General features: G+C 43.7%; 1 protein-coding gene across 1 annotated transcript in view; it reads right to left on the reverse strand.

Annotated features, from left to right (window-relative positions):
- Window positions 1-4,630: 4,630 nt before the first annotated feature.
- Window positions 4,631-15,114, reverse strand: part of LOC121002404 (proline-, glutamic acid- and leucine-rich protein 1-like) — a 69,273-nt gene continuing 58,789 nt past the window's right edge. Inside the window, exon 5 of the mRNA XM_040433862.1 lies at window positions 4,631-4,746. Coding sequence (XP_040289796.1) covers window positions 4,689-4,746 — 58 coding nt within the window. The 3' untranslated portion in view covers window positions 4,631-4,688. The remainder of the gene's footprint in view (window positions 4,747-15,114) is intronic.

Genomic DNA, 15,114 nt, shown 5'->3' on the forward strand with positions numbered 1-15,114 from the left:
CGCACTTATGGGGGATATCTGTGGATGACGCACTTATGGGGGATATCTGTGGATGACGCACCTATGGGGGATATCTGTGGATGACGCACCTATGGGGGATATCTGTGGATGACGCACCTATGGGGGATATCTGTGGATGACGCACCTATGGGGGATATCTGGTGTGAATGGGACGCATGTGTGTTAAACTAGGTGTTATAGCTCTCACACTCTCTCATATTGGCCACTAGAAGTTCAACATATCACCTCATGTTTTCCCAGAAGGAAGCCTCTTCTAAAGATGATGCACAATAAAGCCTGCAAACAGTTTGCTGAAGGCAAGCAGATTAAGGACGTGGTTTACTTTAGCTATGTCCTGTGGTCTAATGAGACCAAGATAAACTTTATTTGGTTCAGATGGTTCAGCAAAACATGATCCCCTCCCTCTGGAAACTGGGCCTCAGGGCAGTATTTCAACATAACAAACCCAAACACACCTCCAAGATGACCACTGCCTTGCTAAAGAAATTGAGGGTAAAGGTGCTGGACTGACCAAGCATGTCTCCAGACCTAAACCCTATTGAGCATCTGTGGGGCATCCTGAAACGGAAGGTGGATGAGTGCAAGGTCTCTAACATCCACCAGCTCCGTGATGTTGTCATGGAGGAGTGGAAGAAGATTCCAGTGGAAACCTGTGAAGCTCTAGTGAACTCCATGCACAAGAGAGTTAAGGCAATGCTGGAAAATAATGGTGGCCACACAAAATATGGACACTTTGGGCACAATTTGGCCATTTTCACTTACGGGTTTACTCACTTTTGTTGCCAGCGGTTTAGACATTAATGCAGTGTGTTGAGTTATTTTGAGGGCACAGCAAATTTGCACTGTTATACAAGCTGTACACTAACTATGTTACATTGCATCAAATTGTCAGATCTTCAGTGCTGTCCCTTGAAAAGATATATTTCCAAAAATGTGAGCGGTGTACTCACCTTTGTGAGATACTGTAAGACAGTGTATAGGATTGTACGTAGGACTTTACAAAGGACATAGGGAGTCATTTATTAAGACCAGCATTTTAGACCCTGGTCTTAATACCCCTTGCTCTGGTGCATGATGCACCTAAGTTATGGAGAGGCACCGGCTTCTACATAACTTAGGCGCATATACGGCTGCACTAAATCTACGCCAGCTCCCTTGCTGCTGTAGGTTAAGATAATTTTTTATGCCTAAAACAGGCATAGAAAATTATAAATGAGACGGGCAGGCCTGCCCCCCCTTCCCCGCCCCCTTTTCTTAAACCTGGCTTGAGCGTGTAAAGGTCGCAGATTGCAGTGCAAATAACCTTTGAGCTGCAATCTGTGCCAGATATACCTAAAAAATTGGAGTATATCTGATAATACATTACATACACTGTATGTAGGAGTATATGTAGGACAGTGTATATATGGCTGCAGATAGGATATTGTATAGAACCTTATATAGATTACTGTACATAGGACTGTATATATGATATTGTATAGAATTGTATATAGGGATGTACATTAGAATATATATAAGCCAGTGTACAGATTTGTATACAATACTAGATAGGACTGTATATAGGATAGAGTACAGAGTTATATACAGGACTGTGTACAGTATATAGGACAGTGTAAATAAAGGATTGCATATAGAAATGTATGTGTGTTATTGTACAGGATTGCATATAAGGCTGTATATAGGACAATGTATAAGATTGTATATAGGACTGTATATAGGACAATGTATAGGACTGTATATAGGACAGAGCATTGAATTGTATTTAAGACTGTATAAAGAACAGTTTTAAGATTTGTATATAAAACTTTACATATGACTGTATATACTACAGTGTATCAATTTTTATATAGGACTGCACATTGGACTGTATATAGTACAGTACATAGGACTGCATATAGGACAGTGTATAGATCTTTATATACAGTAGAACTGCACATAGGACTGTACATTGGACAGTGTCTAGAATTATACTGTATATGTCTGTATATAGAACAGCATATAGCATTGTATATAGGACTGTTCATAGGCAGTGGCGTGCCTAAGGTGTTTGGAGGAGTAGTTCCCTCTGTGCCCCCTTCCCAGTAGTAATGTTCATTGTGCCGACTTCATAGTAGTAATGTCCTCTGTGCCCCCTTCATAGTAGTAATGCCTATTGCACACTCTTCACAGTAGTAACGCCCTATGTCTTAGTAAAACAAAAAAAACTGTAACTACTCATCTCTTCATTGTGCCTCCTTTACAGTAGGTATGCCCTCATTGTGCCCTCCTCACAGTAGTTCTGCCCTCTTTGTGCCTCTTTCACAGTAGTAATGCCCTATCTGTGCCCCCTTCACAGTAGTAATGCCCATTGTATCTTCTTTATAGTATTAATGCGCATTGTGCCACCTTCACAGTAGTAATGCCCTATCTGTGCCCCCACTGTGTTAACCTTGTCCTGTTCCTGATGCTCCGATCCAGCTCGCCCCGGCTGGCACAGATTGCCCTGCAGCACTGCGTGGGAGGATCAGAGGCAGATTCCCGGGCTGCAGGCTCCTCTCACACTGACAGTGATCAGTGCCTGCAGGCTGAATGGGGGAGCAGACAGCAAAAGCCTCTGTGCTTCACCATTCAGTGAGCCGGCCTGAAGGAGAGAAGGAGTGTGGGGGGATGAGCGGTCAGTGAGCGGTCTGTACAGGGAGTGCAGAATTATTAGGCAAGTTGTATTTTTGAGGATTAATTTTATTATTGAACAACAACCATGTTCTCAATGAACCCAAAAAACTCATTAATATCAAAGCTGAATATTTTTGGAAGTAGTTTTTAGTTTGTTTTTAGTTTTAGCTATTTTAGGGGGATATCTGTGTGTGCAGGTGACTATTACTGTGCATAATTATTAGGCAACTTAACAAAAAACAAATATATACCCATTTCAATTATTTATTTTTACCAGTGAAACCAATATAACATCTCAACATTCACAAATATACATTTCTGACATTCAAAAACAAACAAAAACAAATCAGTGACCAATATAGCCGCCTTTCTTTGCAAGGACACTCAAAAGCCTGCCATCCATGGATTCTGTCAGTGTTTTGATCTGTTCACCATCAACATTGCGTGCAGCATCAACCACAGCCTCCCAGACACTGTTCAGAGAGGTGTACTGTTTTCCCTCCTTGTAAATCTCACATTTGATGATGGACCACAGGTTCTCAATGGGGTTCAGATCAGGTGAACAAGGAGGCCATGTCATTAGATTTTCTTGGAGTACTTGGACGCGTGTGATGGAGCATTGTCCTGCATGAAAATCATGTTTTTCTTGAAGGATGCAGACTTCTTCCTGTACCACTGCTTGAAGAAGGTGTCTTCCAGAAACTGGCAGTAGGACTGGGAGTTGAGCTTGACTCCATCCTCAACCCGAAAAGGCCTCACAAGCTCATCTTTGATGATACCAGCCCAAACCAGTACTCCACCTCCACCTTGCTGGCGTCTGAGTCGGACTGGAGCTCTCTGCCCTTTACCAATCCAGCCACGGGCCCATCCATCTGGCCCATCAAGACTCACTCTCATTTCATCAGTCCATAAAACCTTAGAAAAATCAGTCTTGAGATATTTCTTGGCCCATTCTTGACGTTTCAGCTTGTGTGTCTTGTTCAGTGGTGGTCGTCTTTCAGCCTTTCTTACCTTGGCCATGTCTCTGAGTATTGCACACCTTGTGCTTTTGGGCACTCCAGTGATGTTGCAGCTCTGAAATATGGCCAAACTGGTGGCAAGTGGCATCTTGGCAGCTGCACGCTTGACTTTTCTCAGTTCATGGGCAGTTATTTTGCGCCTTGTTTTTCCACACGCTTCTTGCGACCCTGTTGACTATTTTGAATGAAACGCTTGATTGTTCGATGATCACGCTTCAGAAGCTTTGCAATTTTAAGAGTGCTGCATCCCTCTGCAAGATATCTCACTATTTTTGACTTTTCTGAGCCTGTCAAGTCCTTCTTTTGACCCATTTTGCCAAAGGAAAGGAGTAATAATTATGCACACCTGATATAGGGTGTTGATGTAATTAGACCACACCCCTTCTCATTACAGAGATGCACATCACCTAATATGCTTAATTGGTAGTAGGCTTTCGAGCCTATACAGCTTGGAGTAAGACAACATGCATAAAGAGGATGATGTGGTCAAAATACTCATTTGCCTAATAATTCTGTACAGGGTGTATGGATGGAAAAGCTCATTGCTTCTGGCACCCCCCTGGCAGCGGGCACACGGGGCAGACACCCCCCTCTTCCAGGCACGACTTTGTTCATAGGACTGTATATAGGGCAGTGTATAGAATTATAGTCTGTATATAGGACTGTATATAGGACTTTGTATAGGACTCTGCCAGTGATCACTATTCACAAATTGCTTTTTTTTTCACATGTAATGTCAGACATATTGATATTGCAGTAGACGGTTCCGTCATCACTTATACTCCGTTAACCATTTCATGAATGGGAATGTTATGGACTTGGAAACTAAGAACACAATTATGATTACTTTGTTTTATTTTTCTATTTAAATTTTTTCTAATTATATCAGATTTCTATATTCTATCTTCTATTACATATAGTTCTTCCTTGATATGCCAGGACAGCGGGACACGATTGAGGGCGATTTTCTTCAGGTGATGCTGAGGACCAGAGATCTTACAAAGCTCTTATCCTGTTGTCCGCTTTGAAACAACAGCACAAGACCCGAAGGAATCTGCAGGAGATAAGATCGAGGACGTTAGAGAGATAGAGTGGACTGGTTTGGTGGTGAGGAGAGGGGGTACTGGAGTCATTTCTAAGGGAAAACCATGGGACAGGTCCTAGAGATATGAACTGATTACAGGGGTCCTGCTTTGCCCCCCACCCCACACACACACACACACACAATCAGACGGTATTACTGAAGGAAATGTTTCTACAAATTTTATTGTCCTTTAAAGTGAGAGCGGTTCTCTGCAATGTCTCTCTGCGCTGAGAAATAGGAGGGGGTGCTTATGACAGACCCTAAACTATTACCAGGATTTGCCGCAATAGAAGAAGTAAAGGGGGTCATCTAAAGTGTTGTTTTTACCTTGTTAATCTGTTGCTGTTGCCTCTTTTTGATGCTGTTTGGAAAGATAAGAATTGATTGTCAAACAATTCCTTGGATGGTCAGACACAGTGGGGTCCCAGTGCCCCAAAAACAACCTCCGTTACACAGTTCATGACAGCTCAACAAAATAAAATACATTATTTCTGTAGCGAGAAGGGGGAGCTCACTGCATACTGAAGTATTCTAGAATTCACTAGGAGCTGTATAAACCCCTATGCAGTGAGCTCCCTCTAGTAGCAGTTACAGGTAGACTGAAGGTTAACTATGACTCACCTGTTCCTCACGCTGCATCTTCTTAGACACCTTGGTGTCCACCACCTACGTTTTGGTCTAAAGGAAAGATTCAAGTAGATAAGATCAGCTCCATGTGGTGATGCTTTCCAGGATCAGTCTATATGGTTCTGTACACTGACATGGTCCTCAATCATTATATATGTGTATACTGTCTGTATATAATCAGCTCATTAAAGATGGAGTCTGCACTCACCTTGTTCTCTCAGTGCTGTCAATGTTATTCACTTCCATTTCTCCCTCCTGGTCTTCCTCCACTACCTCATCCACCTCTTCAATCGCCTCTTCGTCCTCCATCACCTCCTCCACCTCTTCTTCTGCCACCACTTCCTCCACCTCTTCATCCTCCACCACTTCCTCCTCCTCTTCCTCCTCTCTATCACTATCCTCACTATAGGACAGAACAAGTCATTATATATGCAGCTCTTAGGACACCCCATTTCTGGCCCCTCGGGCAGCCATGATTGTTCTATAACTTACCTGATGTTATCCATCTCCAAAATCCTCCGCATTCTATAAAATAAGATAAAGTTCCAGTGTCAATAACTGAAAAAGAGATATAATATATAACATGCCCCCACATCAGATAAATACATGAAGGAAAGGGCAAAATCTCCTTCATACATCATACAGGGTGATAGTCCTTTGTATTACACATGTAAGAGCCAAGCCCCCCAGGACTCCATCTGTAATTCTAGTCCAGTATCTGGAGTACCTTATCACCTATGCCTCACATACCCCCAATTATATCAGCCCTGTAATCTGCAATATGCTACATGACTGGCAGTCTCTAGTGGTGGTTATGAGTGTAGCACTGCTAGCGATGCCTTTACTCACCGCTCCCTGGTCCTCTTCTCCAGGGTGGGAGTGTCCTGACAGCTTACAGCTTCAGGATGTAATGTGGATAGGTGCACACCATGAGCTGACTCTGTGTGACGTCAGGTCGCTATACAGCACTGCAGAAAGACCTGCTTGATTTCCAGAGTGGCAGCAGGGGCATCCAGAACAGGAGAGATGAGTTACTTTTTTTTTTTTGTCTAGTCTTAGGTCTACGATTAGGGGGTGGAGGTTTTAGGTGGCCAAAGGAATTTTGGGTCTGATCCTGTGGGTAGTTATTAATTCATGGGGTGAATTACTAAAACTGGTGCAAAATTGAACTGACTTAGTTGCCCATAGCAACCAATTAGCTTCCACCTTTCATTTCTGACAGCTCCTTTGGAACATGAAAGGTGGAATCTGATTGGTTGCTAAGGACAACTAAGCCAGTTCTACTTTACACCTGTTTGATAAATGATTCCATTAGTGTTTGATTTTGGGGCCTACATGAATTTTGGGTCTGATATTAAGTCTGTATGGATTTGGGGTTTAGTCCTGGGGTTTATATTTAGGGTCTTTTCCTGGGGTCTGTATAGATTTGGGGTGTATGAAATATACAGTCTTCAAGAGAAATTGACATAACGATCTAGACCAAATGGAGAACAAAAGGAAAGGAAATAACTCAGATCAGTGGGGACATCACCAATTAGTCACTGGATATAGGTTTGTTATACCTGTGACTGCTTTGTTTAAGTGTGTTTCATTCTCTTTATTATAAAACAAGGTCACTATAAATTGAATAGGGGGAGGGGGGCTCAATTTTCTTACTCTGCCTAGGGCACCAAAATACCTTGTCCCAGCCCTGCTCACCCATTCAACCTGCCATCCATCTCCTCCTCGTCCTCTTCCTCCTCTCCTTCGTCTTCTTCCCTGTTGGACACAGAACATTTTATATATATATATATATATATAATCTCTTAGGACACCATTGGTCAGGCATCTTTGTGTCCCAGCATTGTCAGTTTACCTATGATTGTCCTATAACTTACCTGATGTTCTGCAGCTCTATGTCCGATATATTCCTCCTCAGTCTGTAATACACAGTACAGCTCTGGTTATAATCATTGACTATCCTCCTATTATCACACACTGATACATTAAACAGTACTGCTCTATATCAGTCATCCCCATGTGTAATAACTGGACCCCCTCATTATCTGAACCCCACATGTCAGTCCTGAAATCTGCTGAATGACTGATGCCCTCCTGTGGTTTATGTTTATAGCCAGGTATATGTGCCCCTATGTTTTACACTCTGTGTATAATATAATAGGGTGTATTATATATGTACATAATATGATCATGATACTTACCTATCTCCAGCCCCATCCACGTTTATCTGTTGTTCCTCGATGTTCTCCTCCTCGCCTCTGTTTGACAGAAAACATCTTGTATAAAAGTATTTTCTTATAACAGCCAATGAGTATTATATATACAGGTTGTATCATATTCATAAAGATGATACAGTTGGCTTAATTTATGACAATCAGCGCAAAATTCTCTTAGGTTTTTAGCTTTTTAGGGATTTTCTTCATTATCAGCAGATTGAAGTTACAGAGGAGGCCACAGTGCTTTGATTATTGGAGATTGTAGGGTAACATCCAGAATAATGGAGGTGATATAATGTATGTAATGTAACAGTCTGCCTTCTCCTGATTCCTCTCCACATACGCCCTCATATCATTCTTATAAAGTACAATCTGCTGCATGGCTAGTTCCTGCCAGTGGTCACTATGTTTTAGCTGGGTATATATCACAATGTTTTATATCCTCTGTATAATATGATTGGGTCTTTTATATTTGTATTTAAATTGCCCATGTTGACTATATACTTACTCATCTCCTCTCCCATCTCTCCTCATCTCCTCCACCATGATGTTGTCATCTTCCTCCACAATGTTTTCCTCTTCTTCTTCATCCAGAATATTACCCTCCTCTTCCATGATGTTAAGCTCCTCTGCGTTGTCATCCTCCTCCTCCTCCTCTTCCTCCTCCACAATGATTTCCTCCTCCAAGATGTTTTCCTCTTCTTCCTCCAGAATATTACCCTCCTCTTCCATGATGTTAACCTCCTCAACAATGTCATCCTCATCCTCCTCCAATATGTACCCTTCTTCCTCCACAATATTATCATCCCCCTCCTCGATGTTGTTCTCTTCTTCTCTGTTGGAGAGAAAACATCTTGTATAAAAATATTTTCTTGTTATAGCCAATTATTATTATATCAATGAGATATGTCACATCCATAAAGATAATATAATTGGCCTTAATTATGAGAAATAGTGGCATATACTGACCAATCATATGGCTGTATTTATCTGATTTATAGTTTTAGGGTTTAGGAATTTTACACATATTCAATGGATTACAGATAATGCTTCAGTGCTTTCTCTATATAGAAGAATGTGAGGTAACATCCAGAAGAATAAAGACTATACATACTGGGGTAACAGTTAATGATCTTGACAATATCTTATATTATTATACCAGTGATACATACATCAGATGTTCAGCCTCCTCCTGTCTCTCCATCTCCTCCTCCTGACTCTCCACCTCCTCCATCTCCTCCTCTCTCTCCACCGCCCCTATCTCCTCCTCCTCCTCTTTTTTTCTCAAATCTGGTAAAGAATAATGAAAACTATAAGAATCCAAGACACTGTCTTTCTGCTGTACAGATATGTAACACACAGAGGATGAAGGATGGTGTCACCCTTCAGTCACTATATACAGTATATCCATTCTGCTAAATACGCCAAACTGTAAGACGCAGGTGGATAGGCGACAAAGAGAAATACATATCTATCTAATTTAACAGTGAATTTCCTAGTGACAGATTCCCTTTAAGGTTGGACTAGAGCATTACAATTAAATAGAAACAAACCGTCCTATTGAAGTGAATGGGGCGGCTTCTTGTAGTTACACCTGCTCACTGCTGCAATGTCAACGGCGTGCAGGTAAACAATGAAGGGAAGGCTACGCTGGCACGGCACGTGGCCTTCTCTTCAACCAGCTGATTGGCGGGAGTGCTGGGTGTAGGATCCCTGTCGATCTGATATTGATGACCTATCCTGAGGATAGGTCATCAATAAAAATATCCCGGAAAACCCTTTTAACATATTGATGACCTTGCAACTCAGTGGTACCAATAACTCACTTATACCTGCACCCCATGATGTCACATTGTACATTTACAGGAAAGGTGGACTTACCTAACTTGCGCAATTCACTAACCAAACCTGCAGAAGAAGAAAAATAAAGAAGCAATCATTACTGAAGAGGAGGAGACATGATAGAAGGAGATGACAGACATAACAGGAGCTGAGGACACAGCGAACTTACCTCCAACACCAACTACAGCTCTCTGTGGAATGTCGGCTCTTTTCCTTCTTTTATAATATTTGTGATGTCATAATGTGCGGGGGTGGAGTCGGCAACCACAACATTCTGTGATGTGACATCACAATCAGCATCAGCTTTTATTTTAATGGACCAGGCAAGGCATATAATGTGTGTGATGTCATAATGTTTGAGGGAGGAGTCAACAACCACAACATCCCATAACATCACCGGCAGAAACAACTTTTATTTAACCCCTACATGGTCAGACAATTTTAGGTCATTAAGGGCTCATGCGCACAAATGTATTTTCTTTCCATATCCGTTCAGTTTTTTTGCAGACCGTATGCGGAACCATTCTTTTCAATGGGTCCCCCTAAAAAACAGAAGTTACTCCGTGTACATTCTTATGTACATATAACATATTGATTAACTTTAATTAACTCCTTCTGGGGGGAAAGACCAATTCCACATTGATTTTTACATTATTAATTTTGCACCGTTGACTGCGTGGCATGAATAACATTTTACTCAGTCTATTCTTCAGGCCAGGATGATTACAGAATACATATGTACATTATGTACTACTTATACATTTTTCATTAGTTTTTGTGTCTCCATAATCTGAGATCCACTGAAAAACATTTTTTTCTTTATTTTTACATGTGAGGAGCTGTGTGAGGATATATTTTTAAAAATTATGTGATCATTTAATAGTTTCAGTCGATATGGACCGAACAATACCGATTATGTGTTTTTTTCCCATTTATTTCTTGACTTGAAAAACATGTTTAGAGCATGTTCACATGGAAACTTGCTGCCAGAATTTTGATTCTGCGATTTAAAGTCAGATAGGTCATTAATACCATCTCTATGAATAGGCCCAACTTGCGGCTCTCCAGCTGTTGTAAAACTACAACTCCCACCATGCCCTGCTGTAGGCTGATAGCTGTAGGCAGACTGATCATGCTGGGAGTTGTAGTTTTACAACAGCTGGGGAGCCACAGGTTTGCCATCCCTACCCTAGGTACAGCTCAGTCTCATTCAAGTGAATAGGGCTGAGCTGCAATACCAAGTACGGCCACTATTCAATGTATGGTGCTGTGCTTGCTGAGCAGCGAGAAGGCCGTGGCGCTCACCAGAGTGTCTCTGTAGATGTTATGCATGAAATTCCCATACTCATGACTCTGCACACCCTTAGATTAGTACACAACCAACACATAGAAATAAAAAAAATGGCCGTGCCTGTATGTAATGGAGTTTTAGGAATGCAAACACGTGGTGTGGTTTCCAGTCTTGTTTTTTCAGAAAATAACTTTAAATACCATATAAAGGTAGGACGACATTGTAAACGTAAAAACTAATGGTGTCATTTATCAAACTGGTGTATCAGAAAATTAAAACAGGTTAATGAAAGGTATATGTGTCACTGTGGTTTTAAATGGCAGAAAACATTATAAGTGACCTGTTCCCTTTAAGGTTACCCCTTGTCATCACTATGTGCAGCTAGTATCTTTTTTTATCTAACCCCTTCACAAAGGCATATTTTTGGATGGTTATGGGGTCATTTATCAAAATGGTGTAAAGTACAACTGCCTTATTTGCACATAGCAACCAATCAGATTTCACCTTTCATTTTCCAAAGGAGCTGTCAAAAATGAAAGGTGGAATCTGATTGGTTGCCTTGGCAACTGAGGATGGGTTCACACTAGCGTTATGCCTTTCCGTTAAAGGTTCTGTGTCCCGCGGTCTGTGTCCCGCGCTGTATGGCTCAGGTGGCGCGATGACGTCATCGTGCTGCCTGCATCGGCCTCTGATAGGCTGCCGACACTAGACCGGCAGCCTATCAGAGGAACAGGGAAGGGACACGCCTTTCCCTCCCCTGCCCCGCCGCAGCATCCATCTGTATCGCTGTCCTGAGGACGGCGATACAGATGACGATGGAGATGAGAGCAATGGAAGCGCTCATCTCCCTGTGCTCTTCCGCCGCCGCCATCAGACTGGTGTCACCCCATCACTGGTGTCACCCGGTGTGGCCCGCACCCCCCGCACCCCCCTCGCAACGCAACTGCAGCAGCACATACCTCTCACATCCAGAGCCTCCCAAGTGGCGTCTCTACTGATCTTCTCTGTCATCATCTTCTACATTAGGCCAGGACAACTTCTCTCATTCAGCCCTCGTCTTTGCAGAGTGTGACACACAGACATCTTAGCTTCCTCACATTTCTATCATCATCCCCAAACAACCTGGAGTCCCAACAGTGTTATCCTGCTGCTTGCTGTGCCCCCCAATACCCTCAAATACAACCCTGAAGAAAAATTACTGCCATACAAATAGTCCGCCCATAGTAATAGTGCTCCTCCAAGTCACACCAATAGTAATACTGCCCCCCACAGTGCCCCCAACTGTGATAACGCTCCCAAGAGTGCCTCCATTAGTAGAAGAGCCCTCCAGTATTAATAATATATCATACGTTTTTAGTAAGGTCTAGGGTTGATGGACCTACTAATGGATTATCTCAGTGGTCTCTAATTATATATATACTTAACTGAGTATGCCTTCTTGTAGTTAAGTTAAGATTTAACTTCTATCAGTTTCTACTAAAATAAATGAGACAATAGAGTGTAATGAACTTCTGCGCTATATGGGGAGGGAGGATAGGGTCTATAGATGCATAATAGGCCTAGTTAAGTTCCTAGTGTATAGGGGGGTATTTGGGGAGGGGCCTACTGATGAGGCATGTAACTCACCCTAAGTGCTCACCCTACTTGGATGATGGTACAGACAAGATCTACTAAGGAGGTAAGAGCATAGGGAATTATAGCATAGCCCCGAGGTTCCTGAGGCTGGGGGTCGCCCTTCTAAGGACGAGTGCCCCGACTACAGCCATTGAGGTATTCATACTCATAAGACTAGGCCAAGTAGGGTGAGTTACATGCCTCATCAGTAGACCCTGCCCAAAAAACCCCCTATACACTAGGAACTTAACTAGGCCTATTATGTATCTATAGACCCTATCCTCCCTCCCCATATAGCGCAGGAGTTCATTACACTCTATTGTCTCATTTATTTTAGTAGACACTAATAAAAGTTAAATCTTAACTAGAGTTGAGCGAACACCTGGATGTTCGGGTTCGAGAAGTTCGGCCGAAATTCCCGGAAATGTTCGGGTTCGGGATCCGAACCCGACCCGAACTTCATCCCGAACCCGAACCCCATTGAAGTCAATGGGGACCCGAACTTTTCGGCACTAAAAAGGCTGTAAAACAGCCCAGGAAAGAGCTAGAGGGCTGCAAAAGGCAGCAACATGTAGGTAAATCTCCTGCAAGCAAATGTGGATAGGGAAATGAATAAAAATAAAATAAATAAAAATTAACCAATATCAATTGGAGAGAGGTCCCATAGCAGAGAATCTGGCTTCACGTCACCCACCACTGTAACAGTCCATTGTCATATATTTAGGCCCCGGCACACAGGCATAGGAGAGAGGTCCCGTAACAGAGAATCTGGCTTCATGTCAGCAGAGAATCAGTCTTCATGTCATAGCAGAGAATCAGGCTTCACGTCACCGAACACTGGAACAGTCCATTGTCAGATATTTAGGCCCAGGCACCCAGGCAGAGGAGAGAGGTCCCGTAACAGAATTTGGCTTCATGTCAGCAGAGAATCAGTCTACATGTCATAGCAGAGAATCAGGTTTCACGTCACCCAACACTGGAACAGTCCATTGTCAGATATTTAGGCCCAGGCACCCAGGCAGAGGAGAGAGGTCCCATAACAGAGAATCTGGCTTCATGTCAGCAGAGAATCAGTCTGCATGTCATAGCAGAGAATCAGGCTTCACGTCACCCAACACTGGAACAGTCCATTGTCAGATATTTAGGCCCAGGCACCCAGGCAGAGGAGAGAGGTCCCATAGCAGAGAATCTGGCTTCATGTCAGCAGAGAATCAGTCTTCATGTCATAGCAGAGAATCATGCTTAACGTCACCCAACATTGGAACAGTCCATTGTCATATATTTAGGCCCCGGCACCCAGACAGAGGAGAGGTTCATTCAACTTTGGGTTGCCCCGCAATATAATGGTAAGATGAAAATAAAAATAGGATTGAATGAGGAAGTGTCCTGGAGTAAAACAATATATGGTTAAGGGGAGGTAGTTAATGTCTAATCTGCACAAGGGATGGACAAGTCCTGTGGGATCCATGCCTGGTTCATTTTTATGAACGTCAGCTTGTCCACATTGGCTGTAGACAGGCGGCTGCGTTTGTCTGTAATGACGCCCCCTGCGTGCTGAATACACGTTCAGACAAAACGCTGGCCGCCGGGCAGGCCAGCACCTCCAAGGCATAAAAGGCTAGCTCTGGCCACGTGGAAAATTTAGAGACCCAGAAGTTGAATGGGGCCGAACCATCAGTCAGTACGTGGAGGGGTGTGCACACGTACTGTTCCACCATGTTAGTGAAATGTTGCCTCCTGCTAACACGTTGCATATCAGGTGGTGGTGCAGTTAGCTGTGGCGTGGTGACAAAACTTTTCCACATCTCTGCCATGCTAACCCTGCCCTCAGAGGAGCTGGCCGTGACACAGCTGCCTTGGCGACCTCTTGCTCCTCCTCTGCCTTCGCCTTGGGCTTCCACTTATTCCCCTGTGACATTTGGGAATGCTCTCAGTAGCGCGTCTACCAACGTGTGCTTGTACTCGCGCATCTTCCTATCACGCTCCAGTGCAGGAAGTAAGGTGGGCACATTGTCTTTGTACCGTGGATCCAGCAGGGTGGCAACCCAGTAGTCCGCACACATTAAAATGTGGGCAACTCTGCTGTCGTTGCGCAGGCACTGCAGCATGTAGTCGCTCATGTGTGCCAGGCTGCCTAGAGGTAAGGACAAGCTGTCTTCTGTGGGAGGAGTATCGTCATCGTCCTGCGTTTCCCCCCAGCCACGCACCAGTGATGGGCCCGAGCTGCGTTGGGTGCCACCCCGCTGTGACCATGCTTCATCCTCATCCTCCTCCACCTCCTCCTCATCCTCGTCCTCCTCGTTCTCCAGTAGTGGGCCCTGGCTGGCCACATTTCTACCTGGCCTCTGCTGTTGCAAAAAAACTCCCTCTGAGTCACTTCGAAGAGACTGGCCTGAAAGTGCTAAAAATGACCCCTCTTCCTCCTCCTCCTCCTCCTGGGCCACCTCCTCTTCCATCATCGCCCTAAGTGTTTTCTCAAGGAGACATAGAAGTGGTATTGTAACGCTGATAACGGCGTCATTGCCACTGGCCATGTTGGTGGAGTACTCGAAACAGCGCAACAGGGCACACAGGTCTCGCATGGAGGCCCAGTCATTGGTGGTGAAGTGGTGCTGTTCCGCAGTGCGACTGACCCGTGCGTGCTGCAGCTGAAACTCCACTATGGCCTGCTGCTGCTCGCACAGTCTGTCCAGCATGTGCAAGGTGGAGTTCCACCTGGTGGGCACATCGCATATGAGGCGGTGAGTG

The sequence above is a fragment of the Bufo bufo genome, chromosome 5 (assembly GCF_905171765.1).
Source record: "Bufo bufo chromosome 5, aBufBuf1.1, whole genome shotgun sequence".
Lineage (NCBI taxonomy): Eukaryota > Metazoa > Chordata > Amphibia > Anura > Bufonidae > Bufo > Bufo bufo.